The sequence below is a fragment of the Coloeus monedula genome (assembly GCF_965178545.1).
Source record: "Coloeus monedula genome assembly, chromosome: 2".
Taxonomy (NCBI): Eukaryota; Metazoa; Chordata; class Aves; order Passeriformes; family Corvidae; genus Coloeus; species Coloeus monedula.
The window spans coordinates 116,724,683-116,750,279 of record NC_138782.1 but is presented as its reverse complement, the minus strand read 5'-3'; the positions used below and the strand labels follow the sequence as shown (position 1 = coordinate 116,750,279).

The following is a 25,597-nucleotide window of genomic DNA, read 5'->3' as shown; positions in this document are numbered from 1 at the left end:
CAGCATGTGGAGGTGTCACGATTCTGAATTTGTGGAGTTCAAGATTTTTGGGGGGAAAACATTAAATTTTTTAACCAAGACACCTAATTTTCAGTACATTCTGATGTATTCTAGTTAATTTTTATGGCTTGATTCAGCTTTTTGGAGGCTGGATCAGCCTTTTTCATTTCCATGCAAGGAAATTCTCTGTAGTTCCTTGCCCCTCTGGCTCCCTTCAGGCCTGGTGCTGGATCAAGGGGGTGACACACGTGCAGCCCACGGTGATTATTTTCTTCTCCAGCCTGTAGGATTGCTGGCAGCCCTTCTGCTCCCTGCGGAGGACCAGGATCTCCTGCTTGATGGGGACGGAGTTGAGGCTGTGGTCCAGCTGCCCCTCCGGAGTCACGCACCGCGAGTGGCGGCACTCGGCATCCGCGATCAGCCGGGGGAAGCGGTCGTGGTCCTCGTCGATCCTGGGGGTTGGCAGGAAAGGGAGTATTTGAATCCAAAGGCATGATAGTCTGGATAACTATGGGCTCCCAGCTCGGGAACATGTGCATCCTGGGGTATATTTCCTATGGAGGGACAGCAGATTCTCCAAAACCCCAGGTTTTTCAGAAATAAAATGTAAGTAACTAAATACTGGATGTTTTTAAATGCATGGCTGCATGCAACTGCCTTTGCAAAGGACTTGCTTCAAGCAGGCACTGATTTTGAAAGACTGATCAGAAATGATTTGAGCTTCCCAACGTGTCACTGCAACTAACAGAGCCCAAAGCCTTCAGTTCCTCCCCAAAATGTGAAATGTTGGTGTTATTAAGCCACCATTGAATTTGGTGCAATATTAACCCCCTGAGGTATTTTTTTATGATGCTTCAGGTAAAGAATGCTTTTGAAGATAAAGCTTGCCCCAGTACACGAATTAATTAAATTATAGAAGTCATTTGCTTTTCCTTCTATATATTGCCTAGGCTATGCATTTGTTTTGTGCTGCTTTTTGTACTGGCTCTCTTTCAAAGAGGATTATAGGGACTGTGGACACCCTCATATTTCCAAAATCTCGCAACTGTGAAGCACTGAAAATAGAGATGAAACCATTTTTCTTGTCCAGGGCTTCCAGTGTTTTTCCAGGCTGTAGGGACAGGGATCATACCTGTAATCCCACGGAGCCAGAGAGCGTCTGCTGACATCCGGACTGGCTTTGGTGTCCTGGTTCGTGTTGCTCATGCTGAGGTTGACTCTCACAGTTTGGGGGAATTTTGAGTCTGTTTGGGTCAGGCATCCAGCAGATGCTTGCTTGAAGATGTTCTCTGGCTTGAGCCCAGGCTTGATCACCTTCGCATGGGCAGGAATGCTGGCTGACAGCACGGCCAGCAGCACGAGGAGCAGGGGTCTGAGCTGAAGAAAATTGGTACATTTAGGGCACAAGACAGGTGTGAAATTCATCCACAGTCAGCCTAACTGGTAGTTAAAGCTTATAATGCAGGTTGGAATAATCATAGGAAAATGTGCTGTATGTCACATCAATGCTCTCATTAACTGATTCTCACAGTGCTGACAGGTATGGTATACACCCCGTTGTAATTTGGCAATTAAAAAATGTTAAATTATGGAAAATAATATAATACAGACGATAGAAGAAAGGCTATAACAAGAAGAAAAACACTCTAAGGTTGAGTTTTCAATGTATTTCTTGCCTCAGAGAATGCTGTGGTAGCCCATGTTGCTAATGTACAGTCTCATTGCTGCCCCATGAGCATTCTCACATTTTAGTTATTTTTAATTATTGATTTAAACAAGCATTTTAAAGGTGCATGCAGATCCCTATTCAATCTACTAGAATTTAAATCTTAAATTAAATCTCTGTCAAACTGGGGGGGAAATAAATCCAGAATTTAAGTTCTTACCAGAGAAGCGCAAAGAGTTGGAGACATCTTTGTTCCCTTACTGCTTCTGATGCTTGTGCTGGGCTCTGCTGAACTGAAGGTGTCTGGGTACATCTGATGCTGGACCTTTTATAAGGGTTTCTGGGCTGTGCTAAATAATTTGGAGTAGGTGTTTTTTTCCCCAATCTTCACTGTGGTTCTGACCATAACCTAAATTAAGACGTGTATGTATATAGGTTCCATTAACACAGGTGGCATACAGGATATATCTTAGATCTGTAGATGCATTCCTTCAGCCTTGTCACTGAAACACCAGAAAAACCCAGATGATTTTAGGAAACCACAAACATTACAAATTCGTGGGTGCAAAGTATTCAGTTTGAAATCGGGATACTGTAGGTATCAAACACAAATGTTGCTGGCACAGGTTTGGATCTGTTCGCTCCTAGGTCTGTCTGATGTCTTTTCATCCCAAATTGGGCAGATGTTGGACAGCTGGCCACCATCGAATTGCTCTCTTATTCTTCCCATGGGCTGTAATTTGTCTTGATGTCTGAGGAGCAATGTCCCCGCTCAAGCTCAGTTCTTCTCTGAACTGGGCTATTTTTATTCATGGTTAAACCTCAGGTGTGATATCTCAGTGTTGATCAGAATGTTTCGCGATAATGAGTTCCCAAAAGTCAGTCATTCTCCACATGGGAAAAAAAGTGAGTGAGCTTTGTTTTGAGCTTGCCACTTTTTCATTTTGCTTTCATTTTGCTTCTCTTGTGTTATGAGACACTGTTTTGTTCCTAAGGAAAGGAGTTTGGGAAGTGTGATGGATGTAGTTAAACTTCCAGTTCCTAAGTTACAGGGAGGACAGGGGCTCCAGAGAAACTTTGTAAAGGCTGAGAGATGCAAAATGACACCCCGGCACAGGGTGTCCAGAGAAGCTGTGGCTGCCCCATCCCTGAAAGTGTCCAAGGCCAGGTTGAACAGGGCTTGGAGCAACCTGGGATAGTGGAAGGTGTCCCTGCCCATGGCAGGGGGTGGAACTGGATAATATTCAAGGTCCCTTTCAACCCAAACCATTCTAGGATTCTATGATATCGAGTCTGTTCGCTGGTATTTCTTTTTTTAGGAAATACTCCCATCACTTTGCTCTGACAGTGGGTTACGAGTAGCTCAGATGTGCCCTATAAAGTGACACTCAGTGTAACAGCCTTGAGCCACTGATCAGAACTTTTCCCAGGCCTAATTTTGGTGGTTTTTCCATGAAAATGATGAGGAGAAGGTACGGATTTTTTACATTTGCTTAATATTTATGCTTAAGTCCAAATTTTACTCACCTTGTTCCATCCAAAGGAGGATGCAAATAAGGGTAGAATTTAGTTTGCGGTTTCTGGGATATCCATGACCTACATCCGCTTGTTTAAAAGATGTTGATGCTTCAGAAATTAAACGTGTATTTCAGTTTCCCTCTTCAAGCTAGAGGTGCACAGGTTAAAGGAAATGGTTCCCTCAGAAGGGGTTTTCTCTACTGCCATTTACTGAAATATCTTTTCAAAGTGGGTCAGTTAAATTGCCAATTTTAGAAGCAAAATACGTTTTTGAAAGCCTACAAGGTAGCGGAAGGTCAGATTCAACCAGCCTGACCCTAAATTGTCTACCCTAAATACGTCAGTGGTTTGGGTTACCTAGGTACTTGAAAGGTGAATAGTTAAGCATTCAAACATGGCTGATCCACCACAACATTGCAATGGTGAAAGAAAAAATTTCCATGGTTTATATCAAGGTGTAAACGTGTTTGTTGGCAGTTGTCATAGGCAAGATGTGAAGGTCTGAGGAGAACACGTGTGTCTTGAAATGCTTCTACCAGGTCTGAATTATACAAAGGAAACTCTTGCATTTCTGGTTTCAAGATTTTTCCGAGTGCAAAATAATCGTTTTGTAATTTTTAATGCTCTGAAGTGAAAAAAAAAAAAAAAGATTAATATGATTTTCCCCATGAGATTAGAGTTAACCTTGTAAGATTTGTTTTATTCTGACACATCGTTTTCTCTTAGCTAGAGATCTGGAAACTGGGACACTAACAAAGGCTTATTGAAACAAACAAAAAATTAAAGATTATCAAAAGCCTTTTGAATTGGAACCTACCCCTTCTCTTGGCCCTGGTGAAAGCTTTCTTGAGATTAAGTTTCTGTTGAAGTACTTTGCTCAGCTGAGATTCTTCAGATGAAATCTGAGTGTGTTGGCATTGATGACACTTTCTCCCCTCAAATAGTATCTTAGAATCACAGAACGGTTTGGGTAGGAAGGGACCTCAAAGACCATCCTGTTCCACTCTATGCCATGGGCAGGGACACCTTCTACTATCCCAGGCTGCTCCAAGCCCCGTCCAACCTGGCCTTGGACATCTCCAGGGATGGGGCAGCCACAGAGACCCTACAAGTGCTGAAGCTCTGGAGTCCTGACTGAACTTGTTGTAAATTAAAAGAGAACTTCCAGGGAACTCCAAATACTTTACACTTTTTTTTTTTTTTTTATTGCTATCAGTTAAGTTTATGATACTTCTGTAAAATAAGATTTTTTTTTATTATTTGCAAGTATGAAGACATTTACTTTTTGGTTTTTTCTTGCTGAAGATAATATTTTTCAGTACCTATTATAAACCCCTGTAAATACAGCAGCACTCTCCTTCCTACATACAAGCATTGCATGACCCACTCTGTATTGTGGAGGTAATTTCTGGGGTTAGACTGAGCCTGAGACCAGTGGTGATGTGTGGGAAACTCAGAATTTGATAGGACAAGGCTCTGAGCACCCTGGTTAAACACTGACATTTAATTTTAGTTCAATTTAATTAAAACATCCTATGAGTGGATGGTTGGGTCAGACGCATTCAGAGGTCCCCTTCAAATTGGTTAAATCCAGAGAAGGGCCAGGAAAATGCTCGGAGGGCTGGAGCACCTCTGCTCTGGAGCCAGGTTGGGAGAACTGCGGGTGTCCAACCCTGTGTTGGGTCCGGCTGAGCTGCAGTTCAGTTTCCCACAGCAGCTTTCCCAGTGCTGGGCTTTGCATTGGGAGCTGGAAAGGTTTTGGGAACACCCCAGTGTTTTGGCTACTTCTGGGCAGGGCTGGCACAGCACCAGCTCTGTCTCTCCATTTCCCCCATTGAGGGGCTGGAAGTGGCCAAGATCCTGGGAGGGCACACAACTGAGGTAGCTGACCCAAATTATCCAAAGGGAGATTCCATACCATAGGATGTCATCTCAGGTAAAAGCTAAGAAAAGGAGGAAGGGGGTGCATTTGTTGTTTACAATGTTTGCCTTCCAGAGAAACTGCTCTGTGTGCTGAAGCCCTGCTTCCCAGGAAGTGGCTGGACATTGCTCACTGATGGGAAGTAGAGAATAAAATTATTGGTTTTTCTCTTTGCTTGTGCACGAGCAAACTTTTGCTTTAGTAAACTGCCTTGTCTCAACCTATGAGTTGTTTCCCTTCTTATTTTCTCTCCCCCATCCAGCTGGAAAGGGGGAGTGATAGAGTGGCTTGGTGTCCAGACCAGATCCATCTGCCACATGCCTGGAGAAGAGAAGAGACTTTAGAGCCCCTTCCAAGGCCTAAAGGGGCTCCAGGAGAGCTGGAGAGGGACTTGGGACAAGGCGATGGAGGGACAGGACACAGGGAATGGCTTCCCACTGTCAGAGGGCAGGGGTAGATGGGAATGTTGGGGAGAAATTCTTCCGTGGTGAGGCTCAGAGAAGCTGTGGCTGCCCCTGGGTCCCTGGAAGTGTCCAAGGCCAGGCTGGACAGGGCCTGGAGCAGCCTGGGATAGTGGAAGGTGTCCCTGCCCATGGCAGGGGGTGGAATGAGATGATCTTTAAAGGTCCCAGCCATTCCATGGTTCTATAAAGTCACTGCACCAGTCTCCTACCCCTTGATTTTTACACAGGAGACACAGCAGAAGAGCCAAAGCAACATTTTTCCTCTATTAAACACCTGTATTTTTCCTCCCCAGCTGCTGCAGTAGAAATGATCATCTCCAACTTCATACCTAAATTTTGCATAACTAATATCTTATAGATACTCGGTATCTGGGAATTCAGCTTCAAGAAAATGAGCTGCAAAATGACATTTTAGGAAAGGGACACTTGTGGAGCATTGAGAGGTCAGTGCTGTGTGCCCAAAATCCAGCCCTTAGTTTGTGCTCCACCACTTTTAAACCAAATTAAATTCAGAAAACTTGTTTTCTCACCAGTATATTCCTGTATCCCAGAGTTTATCAGAGTTGCCAGGCAGGTCTGATAGGGCAGAAATAAACTAATTTCTACTGTAGCCATTTGCCTGCTCCCAGGAAAAATCTGAAAATCTTGGTCATTCATCATGGAATCAAAAGATCATGGAATCAAAAAATCATAGAATCATAGAGTAGTTCAGGTTGGAAAGGACCTTTTAAATGTCATGTAGTCCAACACCCTGCAATGAGCAGCATCTTCTACTACATCAGCTTGTTCAGAGCCCCATCCAACCTGATCTTGAATTTCCAGAAGCATCTCTTTTTAAGAAAGGAAGTTCCTATTTTTCTGTTTTATCTTGCAGAGCAATCACTCCTGGCCACAACATTTTGTGTGCAAGAAATGGTCAGAATACAAAGGCTTTATGGAATAAGTGACTCAGAGTGGTTTTGGTGAGAGCTGTAAAAGCACCAGTAGGATCCTAATTTTTGAACCCTTTCACCTCACTGCGGTTCAGTCTGACTTGTTTTATATTTTTTATTTTTTCTTTAAATAAGTAATGGAAATTCATCCCTTTTCCAATCATATGCTAATTCTGACCACGGTTCAGCGAAGTTTCCAGAACTATCCCAGGGAGGGATTTCAGAGAATAAGCACTGCTGAAGGCTTCCTACTCAGAGATGTGGCCTTGTGAAGGTGGGGTGTGGACCATGGGTGGGTGACAGAAGCTCTGTGTCCTGTTCTAACCCAAAAAATGTCTCTTAACCAGACCTGGTCCTTCTGTGCTGATGCCATGGGTACACAGGCAAAGTGAATAGGTGTATGCCAGGTAGAATGGAGCATCCCTGATCTTTCTTTTCTGGCTGAACTGAATGTGCTGAGCCCAGTTGGGCTAGAAAAGGAATTGTGGTCCTTTGTTTCAACCAATGCACAATTCTGAGAAGGCATTTTAATTTCTGTCTTGTTTTACACGTTTTATTTTCCTCATGTAATTGAGCAAATAGACAGGGGTACTTTTTCCCCACTCATGTTTTTGAAAAGATTTCTCTGGGGTACTTGGCAGGACAGTTGGCTGAAATATCTTTTAAAGTTGTGGGACTATTTCCGCTTATGTCCTGGTTCTCCAGGGTTTTCTTTTTTGGGGTTTGCTTTGCCCACTGTTGGGAGGCTCTGGGGATCCACAGCCTAGTGCTGTGCTCCACAGGTGTCCCTTGCATTGATGTGGTGCTGAGCAAACCCAGGTTGTGTGGAGGGGAGGTGCAGTGAGCTATGAGGTGTTAAAAAATCCCCTTTTGACTCATTCCCAGGTAAAACCGAGAACAGTTTGCATTAAATGCTCAGAAATCCCCAGGGATTTAGGACTGTGAAATGGGGCATCTCGGTGGTTACGATCCATGAACTGTCAGGGATGACACAGTCCTTGCTCAGGATGAATTAACTGTGCATCTGGAGTGAGAGGGAACCTGGGGATAGAATAATGGAATGGTTTGGGTTGGAAAGGACCTTGAAGCCCATCTCATTCCAACCCCTGCCATGGGCAGGGACACCTTCCTCTAGCCCAGGTTGCTCCAAGCCCCATCCAACCTGGTCTTGGACACTTCCAGGGTTCCAGGGGCAGCCACAGCTTCTCTGGGCACCCTGTGCCAGGGCCTCACCACCCTTAGGAACAATTTGTCTTTTAACTTGAATTTCATAACCTTCCTAGACTCAGGAGTGCCAGCAAACCCATACAATGTGTACAATCCTTCCTGCCCCTCAGAACCCTCCCCATGGGGACTTAAAGCCTGGTGTCCTTTGCTCTGTCACACACATGATCCTGGCCAGACTGTCCCCCCCCACACTGCTGCCTTTTGTGTGTCTGGGTCTTCCAAGGGACATTGTCCATGGAGACCTGACAAAAATGAAGTTGTGCTCTGTTGCATCCGGGAAGATGTGTCATTTCTGTTCTCAGCAGAGATCCAAACTGCTTTGGAACAGACTGGTGCCACTGCTCATTCTGCTGCATCCATGCTCCCTCCTCCCCATCCATCCAGCAAAATATAAGGGTGTCATGGATCATGCACGTAATGAACTTGATATACCTTTGTTCATTTATTTATTGACAGCTTTGAAATTTTTTTGGTGGGGTGAAGGTGGGGAACAACCGGCTGAGCTGAATGTCTGAAGTTAGACATCTGAGTTCATAGCCTGGCTCAGAGAACAGGTCAGCAAAGCCATTTTCAAGTTTTTTGGCTGTTTTTCTTCATTAGCTGCAGTGTGGGAAGATTCAGAGATACCTCGCAGGGAGATGTGTGATCTGGTGTGTGTGTTGTGGCTAAGTTGATATGGGATAACTGATGTCAAAAACCTTTGCCATGCAGATTATTGTTATTTATAGCTCCTTTTTGCATTAAATAAGTAAGAAAAACATGGACACAGAGTGTTTTCAAGAATATGTTGCTCTTGTTCTTTATGTGTTTTTTTTAATAATTTACTTACAGATTACTTGGTCTGGCAGTGCTCAGCAAAAGGGGGTGTGTGGATACAAGTTTGATTGATAGGGAAAGGAAATAAAGATGGTTGTGTCTCTGCAGATCCACATTGACTTAGGAACCTGCTGAATGTTCCAGAGCCAACAGCTTTGTGTGTGATATTCTGGGCCTCTGGTAATCATGGAATGGTTTGGGTTGAAAAGGACCTTAAAGCTCATCTCCTTCCAGCCCTCCTGCTGTGGGCAAGGACACCTTCCACTGGACCAGGTTGCTCAGAGCCCCATCCAACCTGGCCTTGGACACTTCCAGGGATGAAGGAAATGCTGGAGTAGCCCTGCCTGCAGTGATGCTTATGAAAACCAAAAGCCTATCCCAAACCTTTCCAGGTGCCTCATCCCCAGATGCACCTCTGGAGACGTTCGGAGGGGTAGCAGATCCATCCGGGAGGAAGGGCTGGTGAGGCTGAGCTGAGGCAGAGGCAGGCAAACCTTCCTGGCTTGGTGTTTTCCACACTGCTATAGCTGGTTGAAGGGGACCAAACCTCCGAGGAAGACGGGCTTGGTTCCGTTTGACCAGCCAGAGCAGAGCATAGCTCCGGACCACAGCACGCCCTCGGCTCGGCTGCTCCTGACCTGCAACGGGAATGGGACACATGAGACAGGGGACACAAGGACTGACCTCTGCTCAGAGGGAGAGGAGGATGGTGCAGCACTTATGACACCAGCTGAGGAGACCTCACCATTCTCCATAGAATCATAGAATGGTTTGGGTTGGAAGTACCTTAAAGATCACCTCATTCACCCCCTGCCATGGGCAGGGACACCTTCCACTATTCCAGGTTGCTCCAAGCCCCATCCATCCTGGCCTTGGACACTTCCAGGGATGGGGCAGCCACAGCTGCTCTCGGAAACCTGTGCCAGGGCCTTATGACCCTAATAGAGAAGAATTTCTTCCTAATATCTAACTCTACTGTCTTTTGGTTTGTCCTATCACTCCAGGCTCTTGTAAATGATCTCTCTCCATCTCTCCTGTAGTCTCCTTCAAGCACTGGAAGGCCACAATTAAGTCACCCTAAAGCTTCTCTCTTCCAGCCTGAGCAACCACAATTCTCTCATCCTTTCCTGATAGCAGAGAGGAAATCAACATAGTGGCCTCATCTTGGACTTGCTCCAACAGCCCCATGTCCTTCCTGTGCTGAGACCCCAGAGCAGCAGGCAGCTCTGCAGTCGAGGTGCTGGTACATCCATTTTGGCTGGGAACTGGTCTGTACATGGGGCAATTGTAGATGCAAAAATGCTGCTAGCAAGGATTTTCTTGCCATTTTCTAAGTCCATGAGAGACTTTTCTCTCTCACAGAAGAGGTAGCAGAGTTATGTAAACAACCAAACACCTGCAGCCTTGAAAAGTCTTGTTTATAGTACAGTAGAAAAATATTTTGACAATGGATGTTTTAGGATTTTAGCCAATCACCCCAAGGGGTGGCTGATCCTTTGTCCAATTAGACTATGAAGAAAAAAGTCTATAAAAGAGTTTGTAAAATAATTAAATAAATCAATCTTGCTGCACAGTTCCTGCCTGCTGGATCTTCTCTCCTCCTCCCTATGGCTGTGATACACCCTAGGATTGCAGTAATAGGCCATTGATGCCCTGACTCCTGGGGGGTTTTCAGGACTGGGGTAATTTTCTCGCTAATGCATAAATCAACAGTACTGAAGTGTGGGGATATGCCTCAGGAGGCAAATTCTGCATCCCTGTCTCAATGTTTCATAGATTTTGGGCTTGATTTGGTATCTGGTCCCAGCTCATGAGCCTAGGCATGGGTAAGGAGCAAAGTCTTGTGTAGCTTAGAGGATTGGCCCATCCTGAGCCACAGCAGCAAATGTATGGAGATTTATCTTAGAACCCTAGAATCACAGAATAGTTTGGGTTGGAAAGTGTTGGAGTGAAAGCTTCTCTGGACTGAGGCCCAGAGGGAAGCCAAAGCACAAGGGTTGAATTAAAACCTTTGGATAGGCTGAGATACATGAAGTCACACTAAAGTGAAATAGAAATTCAGATTTTTAACTTCTAGTAGAAATATATGCTAAGTGCCTTAAACATTAAAAAGCTGCAGCAGACACCTTAAACACAGTTCTTGCTGCAGCAATGTTGCCTTTTCAAAGAATTTCTTTACTTTAGACGAAATATAGATAGAACTATACTGTTCCATTTTTTAGATAGAGTGTTCACATAAACAATAAGAGCTGATAGAAACTGTACACACAAATCTGTGTAATACCTGTGTAACACTTGTGTAAGGCTTAGGACTGTTAGAATTAGACCAGGATAGGCTAAGAAAAGAAAAACTAGAATGGTGTGTTAATCTTATTGGTCAATTAACAAATATAATCCACACTTCAGTAAGAAAAAATTATAGAAGAAACTAGAATTAGAAGAAGCAGCTGTTTTCTGCCTGCTGTTTGCTGTTGCTGCTTGGCCTTATCATGTAACCCCCCTTGAACTCTGCCTTCAAGAAAGCTATGAGACAATGAAATAAAGAACTTAGCAGAACAGCAGTCTCCTCTGCTCTCTTACCCTGGTCTGAGAAGGAAGGGTATCCCATCCAAAGCTCAACAGAAAGGATCTTAAAGATGATCTTGTTCCAACCCCCCTGCCATGGAGGCACCTTCATGCAGCTCTTTCCTCCCCACTTCTTCCTCCTTCCGTATTTTTCCACTCTTTCTTTTTCTTATTTTTATTTTTTTTATTTTTGTTTTTTAATAGTGAAAAAAGGGAAAAGTGGGAGGGAGGAAAGACACCTCCTTTGTCCATTGAAGGGAAGTCACCTGCCAGTTGTCAGTCAGGCATCACTTTTCAGAGCCACCCTGAGCCTTCCAGCTGTACCTGGACCCTCAGTGAGGAGACAGCTGCCAGAGACCACGAGCAGCAGGGCATGGGGGAGCTTCCAAACAGGACAAAAGCAGCATTTTTCCAAGCCTGTGCATAGGCCCCTTTCCATGTGCATGTGGTTTTTCAGGGACTTAGAGTCATAGGATCATTAAGGTCAGAAAAGGCCTCTAAGATCATCAAGCCCAAGTGACTTGAAACATTTTTCTCTGATAAACATTTTTATTAGGAGGGGTTTTTCCCTTGGTTTTTGTTGTTGTTGTTTTTGTTTTGTTTTGGGGGCTTTTTTGTGTGTTTTTTTTTTTTTAATTTCTTTTTTATTCCCTTTGTCTTCTCACTGCTCAGTGTTGGGAGAAATATTAATTTGAGTAACCTCTGGACTCCTCTTCTTGCTTCCTACTTTCTCTTTGTTCATTGGGGTATTCATTAACAAGGGAAGCTTCAGCAACTTAAATTCTATATTCCCTATGGAAACATCTACCTTACTGCCAAAGAAATACCTGCCAGCCTCCAGTTATAAAATTCACTTCATACTCTGCCCCATCAGCACTAGAATGTTTCAAACCTGACAGAATTTAGGTGGAATTAGAGTTTTTACCTTCTGTCATGGTCTGGGTGTGGATACACAACCAGAGGATGGAGGGAAGAACAGAATTAAAACAGGGGCCTTGACCCCCCCAGACAGGCAATAAGTTTTCCCGAACCTTCGCCCCATGTGGAGGTTATTTCTTCTCCTGTGTCCTTGCCAGTGTGTGTGTGCCTGTAACTCAATCCTGGCCCGTGCTGTGCAGGAAGAGTCACTGCTGATCCCGGGCTCCAGCGGAACAGGCCGGGAACAGCTGCAGAAAGTAAATAAGGGATGGGATTCCACTCCAGTGATAAACCCCAAATTCATGCAGTCAGTCAAGGCTAGGGACAGGCTCAGCTGGCCAGCCAGAAGGTTTGGCTTAATTTGCCAACACCTGAGCCTCTGGCACCATCCAAGGAACCACAGGTTGTTTGGGACAGCCACATGTGATGTGCAGGTGTGGCAGAGCACAGAGCTGAAGAAAAGCTAGAAGCCATTGGACTATTCTTAGGCAGACTCCAAAGGCACTGGGAACATCTTTTTTGGCAACTAAATAAAGTCCACAGCTCCATAGACTGCAACAGGTTTTCATTACCATAGAGATGAAGACACCACCAGAGGCAGAGAGGAAGTGCTGGGCTTGAGACATGGACAATGGGCTGATCAGCCAAGTCAGGGAGGGAACACAGGTCAGGAATCGCACCCCTGCCTGCTCATTCCATTGGGTGCCTTTTTGTCTTGCCTAGTTTTTATGATTCGAACCACAGAATTGTTTGGTTAGAGGGGGCATTAAACACCATTCCAACCCCCTGCCATGGCCCAGGACACCTTCCTCTAGCCCAGGTTGCTCCAAGCCCCGTCCAGCCTGGCCTTGGACACTTCCAGGGGCAGCCACAGCTTCTCTGGGCACCCTGTGCCAGGGCCTCCCCATCCTCACAGGGAAGAATTCCTTCCCAATATCCCATCCATCCCTGCCCTCTGGCAATGGGAAGCCATTCCCTGTGTCCTGTCCCTCCATCCCTTGGCCCAAGTCCCTCTCCAGCTCTCCTGGAGCTCATTTAGGCTCTGGAAGGGGCTCTGAGGTCTTCCTGGATCCTTCTCCAGCTGAACACCTGCAACTCTCCCAGCCTGGCTCCAGAGCAGAGGAGCTCCAGCCCTTGGAGCAGCTTTGTGTCCTCCTCTGGACTCGCTCCAGCAGCTCCATGTCCTTCTGCTGTTGGACCCTAGATCTGGAGGCAGCTCTGCAGGTGGATTCTCACCTGAGAGGGGCAGAGGGGCAGAACTGCCTCCCTTGGCCTGCTGGCCATTCTTCCTTTAATGCAGCCCAGAAGGAAAAAAAAGATATTTTTTCTCTGCTCAATTTCTCTTTGGAGTTTTCATAACCTAAGAGTCGGTTCTGTACAAGAAAGGGTGAAATAATGGTTTGACAAGTGCTTTCCTGGATTACATCAAGGAGACCACAGGGCCTGGGTCAGATGCAGAAACCTTGGCTTTGATTCAGACTGAAATTTTGCAAATCATCTTGGTGGCTAAGGAACATAAATGTCATTGGTTTCAGGGTCTATATTGGTGCCTTATAAAGCGCTGAGGTGCAGGCACAGGAACTCAGTGGTTGCTGCTGTGTTTAGCACAGTTGCTGGCACAGTTTTGACCTGTGTCTACTGGGGCTCACCCTAACAGTTCCTAAGCTCAGCTTTGCACTTAGAGCTGGTCAAGGGCCATTCCCAGTCAGGAGTTTGAAGATGATCAAGTTGTGAACATTAATGTCTGAAACATATGTATGGTTTTTAAGCTTCTAACTAGAACAGGTTTGTTGAGGGCAATTTGGAGTGGAATTCCTAAAATTTCCCATGGGAAATGAAGGTCTGAAAACCTTTCAGACCTAGGCCACAATGGTAACAACAGTTGTTTGAAAAAATTTCCTAAATTCTTTCTTAAAATAAATTAAGACTGACTGAAAACTGCCTTAAGTTTGAATATTTGATCTATAGTGGAAGAAGGTAATGTATAAGAAATGGTTTGAACGCTTCAGCTCCATGTAACAGGATCTTGAAGATATCCTGGAGATATCCAGGATATCTCCAGGCTGTCCTAGAGGGGTTAAAGGCAACTGGTCCACTGTTTGCAAAAAAAATACACTGAGCTCATTGCTATGCAATATTAGAGCACAGAATTAAACAGTGCTCAGAGGAGGAAGAGACATTTGTGACATGGCAGGACTGTCCTGAGTTATGATAACACAGATTTAGGAAAAAAAATCTCTCTGTTTTTGATAAGGCTGTGTGCCTGCTTAGCTCCACAGTGTCATATTAATTAGGAGGTGACTTCCTGCAGCTTGTCCTGTTCCTGTACTGAGACAGTGCAAGGAATTAACCTTCAACAATCCACTACAGCAATTCCTGTACCTGTAGCATTCATTTTAATCCCATCAAAGAAGATCCTGTTAGGAATTACTGGGAGTAAAGAGAAGAATTTTGAGACATCTGGATCATACTCAGTTTCGCTCCTCACAAGTCAACCCTACCCAGTGCTATTTAATTCTTCCTCTGTGTCACTTAATCCGAAGCGTTTTCCACCATCTGAGAATGGATGGCAACGTGAAATAGGGTAGATTTAGATAAGATATTGGGAAGAAACTCTTTGCTGCAAGGGTGGCGAGGCCCTGGCACAGGTTGCCCAGAGAAGCTGTGGCTGCCCCTCCCCTGGAAGTGTCCCAGGCCAGGTTGGATGGGTCTTGGAGCAACCTGGGATAGAGGGAAGTTTTGGAAGCAGATTCTGAACCATTCTGTGACTCCATGAATTATTGATGTTCTCTGGGATGTAGTGATTTTCAGAAAGCCGTTGAAGAACACTTTCAGGACAGAGTGAATATTATTTGGATTAGGCGAAACCTACAGTCTACTTACTGCGTGCTTTTTCAAGAGAAAGATGTACAGAATACATTCTAGTTATCAAATTTGCATGGATTCAGGAGTTTGCAATCTTTTTAGATGTTCAGATCCCTATGCACTGCTCTCTGTGGGTGCTGAGGGCACTGTAAAGTGAATATAAACTGCCTGGCTCTATTTGACAAAGTCAAATTCAAATAAAATGCAGTTACAGGAAATCTTTGGACTCCGTGCAGTCGCTGGGAGCAGAGGACACAGGCGATGTCTCCCTGAAACCACACACTTCCTTACATTCCATAGCAGCCTAATCCATATGGGGATATAAAGAAGCATGTCATCTCACAAGAGAAGTCTGGATTGTGCCTTCTGGCCAGCAGGACAGCTCTGCACCTGCACTCCTGAAGGGGTAGTGTTGCTCCTCAGATGTGTTTCAGAGCCAACAGTCTGCTTCCTCCTTGGTAAAGCAGTGACAGCACAACCCTTGTAACTTCCCTGGTGCCCTGGAGCATTTTGGGATGTTTTGGAGGGATACTCCCAGGTGGTTCAGATTTTTCCAGAGTGTCAGCAAGCATTCCTGTGTGTGCCTCTGCACAGTGCTCAAGCCTGGAATCTCCTGGAAGTGCATGTTGGAGAAGGTCTTGGACTTGTTTTGACAGCCCTGAAATCCTCAAAAGCTAAAGTTTGCTGTAAAAAAAAAGGTCACATGAGTGAGAGGTGATAGACTGTGTTCTTTCCTTTCACTTTGTCGTTATTATTGGTGTTGAGGCAGGGCCTTGAGGACCTGGCTGAGCAGAGGAGCTGCTCATACACACACAGGGATGTGGTCCTGGAGAGCTGCCTGGCCAAGCAGGCAGTGCCTTCAGAACCAGACAGCAGCTCACCAGAGCCTGGCCTGGCTGATCAGAAATAAGCTTTAAGTCCAAGGGTCACAGAGTGGTTTGGGTCAGAAGGATCTGGCAGGCTCAAAGGAGGAGCACTTAGATCAGGTTGCTCAGCACCACGTCTAGTCAAGCTTGAATCTCTCCAAGGATGGAGTTCCCTCAGTCTTTTGGGGTCTGTTTCCCAGAGTGTGACCATGCTGATGGTGAAAAACCTGGTTGGTAATATCTAATTGGAATTTCCTGTGTTCCAACTTGTGCCAAGCCCTGGTGCACCTTTGGGAGGAGCCTGTCATGGCACAGAGGGCAGGACACATGGATGGATTTCTGCATTTCATGATAGAAATGATCATCAGAAGTGAAAAGCAAAGTACCCTGGTGTTCCTTCCTGTAGTAATCCTTGATTCAGGGTTGTTGCACACTCTCTTCCTCAGTAGGGCTGGCATGCTCAGGGATGCTCAAAGGGAGTTATGGCCATTTTTGGGAAACAGCTGGTTGGAATCGATTTGTTCATGGCACAGATTCACAAAGATGATTTATTTCTAAGTGGAAGCATCTCCAAGGATGGAAAAGGGGAGGGAATACCCAAGTTTCTAATACACAACCAGTCCACACAAATATATAGGACAGGAAAAAAAAAAAAACAAACAACTTTTCTCTCACATTTTCTCTTCCAAAAGAGCCAAAAGATTAAGGAATGATCTCAGGTGATGAGAAGTACTAAAATCAGGGTGGGAATAACCCCAAGCTTTGAAGGAAACATAAATCCTCTTTGAAGGCAGGCCCTAGTGAGGCTCTGCTGGCCCAGCACAGACTCCAGGGTGCAGAGCAGCACTGCACACACTCCTCAGAGGCTCCAGCTCTCCCCGGAGCACGGCTCCCTCTCCTCAGCTTTGCTGTCACTCTCCAGACATTTTATTGTGTAGGAGAAGTTGGATCAGAGACTCTCTCCATTCTTGCAGGGCTCTCCATCCTCCCCTGTGACAGAGGTGTTCCCCTGCATGATGGTACTTCAGGAAATACCACTTCTGCAATGTCCCCCAGTGTCTGACATTGCTGATTTTTCACATCTCACATGTAACCACCTCAGTTTTTCTGCCCCTATATTTTCCCTCCTTGTCAGCCATTCAAACCTGTGTCAGTACCTGATGTAATGATGTCTACAAAAGAGTTTAGGATGGAAATCCATCCCATGGTGTTGCTCATCCTAATACTCAGCTGGGGCAGTGGATTTACAGACTGAAGAGTGTACAAATGGCTCAAATTTATTTTCACTTAAAAACTTCATGATTTTGATTTTGTACATGATGCTCTAAGTAATTTTGCTTGTACAAAAATCCCTGTTGACTGAAGTGAAGGGATGAGTGGCTTTTGGGAGAAATTGTTTGTTTTCTTTAAAGCCATATAAAGGCTTTTCTTCATGATTTCTAGAGAAATTCATGGCAGGGAATTTCACATAGTCATTATTTCAATCAGTACCTGATTGAACAAATGAATGCAAATTCTACAGAAAGAGATGAGTCATGCAGTGACCCAGGAAATTATATTGTTTAAAAGTTCCCAGAATCAGGAGTGGTGTCTGAATTTCCATTATTTAAGATTTTTACACCAAGCACAACAGAGGTGTTAAAAATACCCACAGCAAAACATTCCTGCTTTGTTTTTTTTTTTTGTTTAAGTCAGATCAATGTTATAGGAGCGTTCACTATACTTGAGACTAAGAACTCAATGTAATATTTACTTCCCAGTTAAATGAAGGCCTTTGACTCAGAGTAGGTGAGGAAGATGAGCCTTGCTGACATCAGGGTAAAACTCCCAGAGATTTCAGCAGAGCCATGACACAGGCTGTGGATTCCCGGACTTTTGAGTGCATAAATCTGTTTACATGAGCTATCAGCAATAATGAACGAAGAGATATTTCTTCCTAGCCTTGTTAGCCCTCAGTTTAAAACCATTATTGGTGCTTACTGGTGGCATTTTCTTAAACTTCTCATAGGCCTGTGTCAAAGTACCATGGAAATTCTGGGATCAGAAAAGGGTTCAGAGTGATTAATGAGGAAACAGACTTAGTTACCTCGAAGATCCTTGATTCCAAGCATGTAGGTAGGTAAATATTCCTTATTTATATAAGCTCTTCTGGTCCAATTTGTGGACTGGGGTTTTAAAATCTTATGTTGGTATAAATGGGAATTTATTGATGATATTAAAACCTAATTGGATCAAGATTTGTATTAAATACATTGAGTAGAATTAACTGGGACTGTTGCAGTAAACACTCACTAGGCTGGATTTCCAGGCCACACTTCCAAGATTTACAAAACCCAAAACAGGCAGAATGAAGAAATGTGGATAAGGAAATTATAGCTAAATAGTTAGAAATTAAGGAGCTGACTGGGACAGATACTTGAGTACAAAAGATTGGCAGGAATGGCCATAAAAGCCAGGAAGGAAAAGAAGGAAAAGAAGGAAGTCAGTAGGATATAAATGGATCCATTTACAGCCAGCATCTCTCTTTTTGCCTGCCCTGGGATATTATATTCCTTGTGAACAGCAGATATACAAACTAAGAGCAAACGGTCCATGCCTTCTGGAGCCACTTGGAATAATCATCTGAGGCATACCCAGAGCCACATCTGTCCTTGCCTGGTGTGAGGAAGAGAAGGAAGAAAGAATGGGGCAGCTGTCCTCCAAGGGTCCCTGTGACTGGGAGGGTTTGTCACCGGGGCAAGATGGGAGGTGATACTCCCAAAATGGGCTTTCTGATACCCCTGGCATTCGGGCAGTCACTCTTCTGGGCTCTCTGGCAAGTTTCTTCTTCCATCCTGGATTGCAAGGATTTTGCTGGGAGCAGTTGTTACTGGAAGGAGGGAGGCAGCTTAGCCTTTGGTTTTCCTGACTACACCCCCATGTACAGAGATGTGCATGGATGTGACAGCAGTGCAAAGAAGGGAAGCAGTACACAGGAGTCATCCCACTGATTTAAAAGGGGAACCCCCTTCCTAATACTCTGCCCTTCTCCCCAGTAAAGATTTGTTTGGATTTTACCACCTCATTGTCCCCTACCTGCACCAAAAGGCATCTCATATAAGGCAAAAGCTCATGTAGAGCCTTTTCTTGTCTCTTTTGCAATCTTCTGTGGGCAAGTCAGTCAGGTTAACATTTTAGCTTTGTGAGCCAAGTTAGTTATCTCAAGGTAGATTTTTGAAGCCTGTCCTAACCACAGCCTCCAGGAAGCTTAAAACTCAAGAAATCAAGTTTGCATCTGTCTGCAAAATATTGCCTATCTCTAACTAGAGACTATATTTAGGCCCTTGGGTTTTGGAGGTGTTTCAAGAGCCTGTTTTTCTTTAAACTCTGGTGGGGTTTCATGGGAGTGTCTCCAAGTTTAGTGCGTTTGCTCCATTAACTCTGGTGATCAGTTCCCTGTCTCAGTGGGAATAAGGCCTCAGCAAGCACCTCTGAAACATCACTCAGTCCCAGCGTGCTTACATTTAATTCCTTAAAACAGGGAGGCACAAAGGTGAAAATAGATGAGTTGCCCAAGGTTATTTAGAGAGGCTGTGCCAGAATCACCGGCAGCCCTTGTAAGGTGCCTGCCCATCCTACTCATCTCCTTGTTAGAATTTCCACCATTTTTATCTCACTATAAAAAGATATTTATATTACGGCTCTCTAAGTTATATTTTCTGTTTTATCTGGTGATTTTAAACTGAGATCTTGGGTCTGGTTTAGCCCCATCGTGTTTTACTTAACCAGTCTTTTCACCAAAGCAGAGTAACTGCACTTGAGCAAAGTCCATCAACATTCCCAGATGGTGGCTGGGGAAACTGAGGCACAGAGGTGCAGTAATTGGCCTGGAACAAGCTGGAGTACCTGTAGCAATGCCCATACCTACTCAGCATGGCCTCCCTCGCTCTGTGGTTTTCCTTTTTCCCCCATAACTTGAATGCAAATTAATTTAATGATGCAATATATGGTATCTGTCCCTCAAGAAGCCCATTTGGATTTTTGCCACTGGCTTGAAAAAGAGGGGAATCATCCTTGCCTTTTTACTGCACCTAAGACTGTTTCACTGGGGGTTTCTGGGTCTCCTCATGTCACAAACCTTTCCCCAGGTTGGAGCTCCTGGAGGCCAGGAGGCCTCTTGTACAGCCTTGGGAAAGAGGACAGTACCCTTGTCCTCTAATTGTTTTTTTTTTTGGCTAGTTCCTCTCCTTATAATCCAAAAACAGGGAAATGAGGGGATGAGCTGAGACTGGAGGAGGATAAATGCATGCTGGGCTTTGACAGCTTCAGTCATTCATTCCCAGTTAAATTAACCAATACTTCTAACAGGCTGGAAAAACAAGAAACAGACACCTGTGGAGAGCAAGGACCCACAGACAGGAGTGTGTCCAGAGGGGGCTGCCTCTCTCTGTTGACTCCAGAAGGAGCCAGGGGTGACTGTGCTCATCATTTAAACTCCTCACTTAAGCATCTCAGGTCAATGGGGATGAATTTGCACCTGTGGATGCCTGTACTCATGGTTTCCGTTGGTGAAATGAAGAAAACACTTCACTGTCCAATAACGATTCTGGAGCATTAAATAAAAAAAGAGTGGGGATAACATAATTTAACAGCTGCACATGGTGACAGGGAGGCACTAGTGGGAACCTGCTGGTCACCACTTATTCCAAGGCGAGAATTAAAGTCAGAAGGTCACTTCCCCTGGAAGGTGTTCATCACCTGGGCTGTCACCCTTCGCTGTTAAAGGAGGCTCCTTGGGAGCAATCTGAGATTGCAGAGCTTCCCAGGGGGTGAAACTGTTTCCCTCCCACCACCCTGCAGCCCGTCCTCAGCAGTCCCTGTACCCCCTGGGTCCCTGAAGGGCTGACTTTTGAGAGGAGAGACCTGGCCAACAGGGCTCCAAACACCAACCCTGCTGCCCTTGAGAACAAAACTGCGCTTTTGGAGATGGTCTTGAAAATCAAATACATCCCTGGGGTTTGCCTGTCCACAGCTAAGAGCCTGAACACACCCACTTGGAAAGGATACTTCGATGCCACAGCCACAGATCACACCCAGGCAGGGTGGTCTGATCCCTGGGAATTTGGTAATGAGTCTGTGGCCCTGTTTGAACCATGAGGACACCACCCCACCTCCTTTCCCTTTCCCATCTGTGGCATCTTTTGCCCTGCCCAGGGCTCCTTAGGATGCTTTCCACAACCCTGGATGTGAGGCACTGGCTGCTGCCTGTGCACTCCCAGCTTGGCCATAAATCTCACACACAGGAGGCATTACATTAAAAACCAATAAATTGCAGACATTACCTTCGGCAAAGGAGCAGTTGGTGCCTTCATCCTCCTCTCCTGGGTCCTTTGTGGCTTTGTGGCTCCCCAGGGGTGTTATCTGGGCTGGCATCTTCAGCGACGGGTGGGGTTCATCCTTTCCAAGGCTTCCCCAAGGAAGCAGGAGCTGGTGTGGTCAGAAGTGCTCTCCAGCAAGCAGCCTATGCCTGGGGCTGCCCACAAGTCTCTTGAAGCAGCTGATGCTACTGACCCCTCTGTGTGTGTGAGTGTGTTTGGGGATTCGGGCATTTCCCCCTCTCCCACTCTCCTCTACACCAATGCCTCCTTTTTTTTTTATTTTTTCCCTCTTCCCTAGGGATAACCATGTTAAATTCCTCACCTTCCCATCAATTTTCTACCACCTGGGCTCATTTCCCCCCGCCTCGCCTCAGTATCCTCTTAGCTCCCTTGCCGGCTCTGTGGCTAAACGTTTTCCATCAATATTCCTGTCTCATCCTGCTCAGGGCAGAGCAGCCTCCAGCCCCCCGGGCCTCGGGCTGGCTCTTCACTCTCCGCTGCCCCTTCCCACCTCGCTGTACCCCGAGGATGCTCCTGCCATCCCCGCGTGGTCCCTGCCCTGCCCGGCTGTCACCGTCCCTTTTGTATCGCCCACCCCCGGGGCCAGCCCACCCCGTCCCCCCACCTGCCCGTGTCCTTTACAGCCCGTGGCCCTTCCCGGCCCCTCCTGTCCACCTCAATCACCCCGCTGACAGCGGCGTGTTGAGTGACACCGCTTCAGCTGTCCCGTGCCGGGACGGGCACATTTCGGCATTTTATCCCTTTTTTCCGATGCTGTAACTCAGTCCTGGCAGAAAAAAACCCCACCAAAATTTCCAGAATAAAGCCACTTACTGCAGGTACAGCAGTTTGATGTTTTAATGGCCAGAGGGCTGCAGGAGGATGAGGAGGAGGAGGAGGAGGGAGTTGGATTTGGAGCTGGTCCAAAATCCTCATGGGCTCTTTGCTTAGTGGTGATCGGCAGGACAAGAGGAGCTGGGCTTTTGGGGTCATAAACAGGGGCTGAGCCCAACCAGCTCCATGAATTCACACCAGTACAGCCTTTTCACCTCTTCTCCATCAAAGCTGTTTAAAAAAGTGTCCCTGGAAGACTGGAAATGAATCCATTGGTGGAGGTAAAAGTTTGCAGAAAATTTTTGACTGGCAAATAATATTAATCACAGAATCACTGCGTCCTATAATAGTTTGGGCTGGTATGGACCTTAATGATCATCTTGTTCCACCAGTGGGTGAGGACACCTTGCACTAGACCAGGTTGGTCCAAACTCCATCCAGCCTTGCCTTGAACACTTTCCCTTATTTTTTTTCTTATGTTGGTATTTAAAAACATCTTCAGCTTTCTCAGAGCTAAAGAAGCAAATTGCAAGCAAACCTGTCACTCTGCTCCTTATCAGACTCCTATGAGTCATAAACCAAAATGCCCTCTTAAATTATACACCATTTCCTCTCCATTTTCTGTCAAAATCTCAATGTTTAGTGTAATTTTACTTCATAGGGGAAAAATACTTTTGAAACATTCTCAGCATTTTTTGGGAAGGGAAATATTTTTGTGTTAAAATCAGAGTGGCCATACAGCCCTGCAATCAATTCCAGACATTTGAATGCTCACCTAATAAGAATTATTAGGATGGGGACAAAAGCCAGGGAGCAGGACCTGTGGTGAAAGACAGACTGTAATAGGATTATCTGAGAGAGAAATGGCCAAAAGTAAATGAAAGAGGACCAGACAATGCTGCTGGGTGCAGGAACTCCACCATCCTCACCGCAGGAACATCCTCAGCATGGTTTTGACTGAGATAATTTCCCTCTCCCATCCTTTTCCAGGCAAAGTTCAGGAGTTTGCGTTCAATAAGACACATCCCAACAGGCAGATGCATGCAGCAATCCTGGTTTGGAGGTTAAAAGGCTTCAGTAATACCAATGTGGGTCATTTGGCTTCATGGGCAGCTGTGCCAGTCATACTGAATTTACTGTTTCAGATGCAGAGGAAAGAGTGTGATTTTTAAAAAAAATACTTGCTGTGCCATAAACTTCTTCCAAGATCTTGAGCATATCATCCTGTGCCTCAGTTTCCCAACCATAAACAACATTTTGAGAGCACTGCCCTCTCCCCGGGTGGGATGAGGACCTAAGAGACCCCCTAGGGAATTCAGATATCCCATTAATTCTCCCCTGTGAGGGTGGGGAGGCCCTGGCACACGTTGCCCAGAGAAGCAGTGGCTGCCCCATTCCTGGAAGTGTCCCAGACAAACTGAGGCTGGCAGAGGGGTTTGGTGTCACTGGAATGTGCTGGTGCTCACAGGCAGTATCAGGTTTCACAAGGATGTGGAGATGGCAGCTGGGAACACACTGGGCACGTGGAAGCTGTAAAAAATTGACCTTTTCTATTTAGAGCTGCTGATACACCTTGTAAGGCTATTGGGAGCAGCAGTTTGGCTCAGGGACCCCACATGATCCCAGGCAGTCATGAGATGAACTCTGTATTTCCTATAAGGTATCACCCCGTTCCTTATGGAAATAAAGGATGTTGTCCCTCAAAATCCACCACCTTGGTCTATGGAACACATCTGGGAGCTGAAAATTTCAGCGCAAAATGGGTAGTCCTTTATATTTAAATTAAATTAAATTAAATTAAATTAAATTTTATTTTATTTTATTTTAATTAAAATTCTACTTGTCTGAAAAACCAAAAAACATTGAATATGCTGAATTATTATTTTCTTTTAATCACAGTTAGTAACCCATAGGACATAAACTGCATAAACTGCCCAAACTACATTTGTATCATTTTTAGTTTATTTTTATTCATTACTTTCAAATTCATTGGGATGTAGATAAACCCAGCCCTATACAGAGCTCCCTGCTGATTGCCATCCATAAAATTATGGCTATGCTGGATAACTATAAACTCACTACTGGAAGGAATTTCTGTACACTCTCTATTTCTATATTCTCTGGGTATTTCAGTGCCCAGAGAAGCTGTGGAAAAGTCCAAGGCCAGGTTGGATGGGATTTGGAGCAACCTGGGATAGTGGAAGGTGTCCCTGCCCATGGCAGGGGGGTAGGATGAGGTGGTTTTTGTGACTATTGGTATAAAGTCCCTGTTAGAGTGAGGTAGAGAGGAATTATATTCAGACACTTAAATTCCATTTCTTCTGGGCTCGTCAGTTCAAGTGAGGAGATTGATTTTTGTTTCTCTACGTTCCCCAGACAGATACGAAGAGGATGGAGAGGAACAGATCATCTGCCCCTCTGGCTGTGCCTTCATTCCCAGTGCCTGGGTAAAAGTGGCCAGGAACAAGGCAAGTTGTGGTGCCTCACACCTGCTTGCATATTTGTGGGGGTGGAAAAGAGCAGATGTCCAGAGCTGCCAGTTCTGGGAGCCCTGCAGGAATGTGGGGCCTGTGACAGCTGATTGAGCTGGAGGGGGTTTGGATGGGGGTGGGAGGGGGTTTTGGTGCCTGTTCATGGCCTTGGAGAGCTGGTGATGGGGAATAGAGGTGGAAAGTTGGTGTAGACCCCAAAATGAAAAGGTTGTTTGAACCTGGAATATTTATGGCCTGGATGAGGAAATTCAGTGCTCTTCCCTTGGGAGATACCGAGTCTTGGAGTCCCTGCTGGATTTTGGATGTATTTTCTGGGTTAGCTGGTGGGAAGATCAGGTTGTTGACCTCTTTAGACTTGGACAGATACAGAGGTTGCCAACAGCTATCATCCATCCAATCCCCTGGAGTTTCATTCCAACAGTCCCTTGCATCATTACTGAGGGACAACAAGAATGGGAAGACACAATGATCTCAAGAAAAAGACTGAGAATTAGCCTGGTTTGCACCCAATATTAAACAAATCTTGTAAAAAACGTCTCCTGAAAGTGGCCTTTGCATTCTTTGAAATGGCTGTTGTTGAATTTATTTATTTTATTACCTTTGCAAATTCATTGTCTGAGGATCCAACATGTCACTGATCTCATGTTACTCCTGCTGTTACCATTACTGATAGATAAGAAGGGAATTTCCCAGAGCCCCCTGTAAGTGTAGAACAGCACTGGCAGGTGAACCTGTATTCCAGGTAGTTCCATCTCTTAAGGGCATCCGGTCTCAATTACGGAGTTGCTACTTTCTGAAAGCTGGCAAGAGAGGAGAGATTTTTTGGAGGCCATCCAGAGTAAAAGTGGATCAGATAAGATCCTGGGAAGGCAATGGGCTTCATTTCTTTGCTCCTCATACCTGATGAAGGTCAGGAGCACCTAGAGGCTGCCCTGATGGATTTGTTTTTTGTGGCTATTGCCCAAACCAGAAAGCCACTGTCCCACTGATCCCCTGAGCTGGACAGCTTGTGACTATCCTAATTTATTGGTGTTAGAACAGGAGCAGTGGATTCCTGCCTTCTCCTCTGTACAGGGATATGTTTCCATGGCACGGGGTTTGAACTTTAAGGTCACTTCCAATTTCAACCATTTTATTATTTTTTTGACAGTTCCAA

The 25,597-nt window shown here is 45.3% G+C and overlaps 1 protein-coding gene across 5 annotated transcripts; it reads right to left on the bottom strand.

The window, feature by feature from the left end:
- LOC309570265 (interleukin-17A-like) lies at positions 1-21,396 on the bottom strand. Of its 5 annotated transcripts, none has more exons than XM_082276972.1 (5): positions 21,080-21,396; positions 8,929-9,182; positions 1,887-2,169; positions 1,133-1,377; positions 1-452 (listed from the first exon to the last, which is right to left on the bottom strand). In XM_082276972.1, the coding sequence occupies exons 3-5, from the start codon at positions 1,977-1,979 to the stop codon at positions 215-217; spliced, it is 576 nt and encodes a 191-aa protein (XP_082133098.1). In that variant the 5' UTR covers positions 1,980-2,169; positions 8,929-9,182; positions 21,080-21,396; the 3' UTR covers positions 1-214. The 5 variants fall into 5 exon arrangements, with proteins under 5 accessions (XP_082133098.1, XP_082133102.1, XP_082133101.1 ...); XM_082276976.1 differs by having other exon boundaries at positions 1,887-2,075; XM_082276975.1 differs by having other exon boundaries at positions 1,887-2,075; positions 8,958-9,182.
- Between the last annotated feature and the right edge of the window lie 4,201 nt (positions 21,397-25,597).

Coding starts and splice junctions, on each gene's coding strand:
- LOC309570265 (XM_082276972.1), bottom strand. CDS start 1,979: ATGTACCCAGACACCTTCAGTTCAGCAGAGCCCAGCACAAGCATCAGA. Junction 1,378..1,886: donor CAACTCTTTGCGCTTCTCTG/GTAAGAACTTAA, acceptor AATTTTCTTCAG/CTCAGACCCCTGCTCCTCGT. Junction 453..1,132: donor CTGGCTCCGTGGGATTACAG/GTATGATCCCTG, acceptor GCCAACCCCCAG/GATCGACGAGGACCACGACC.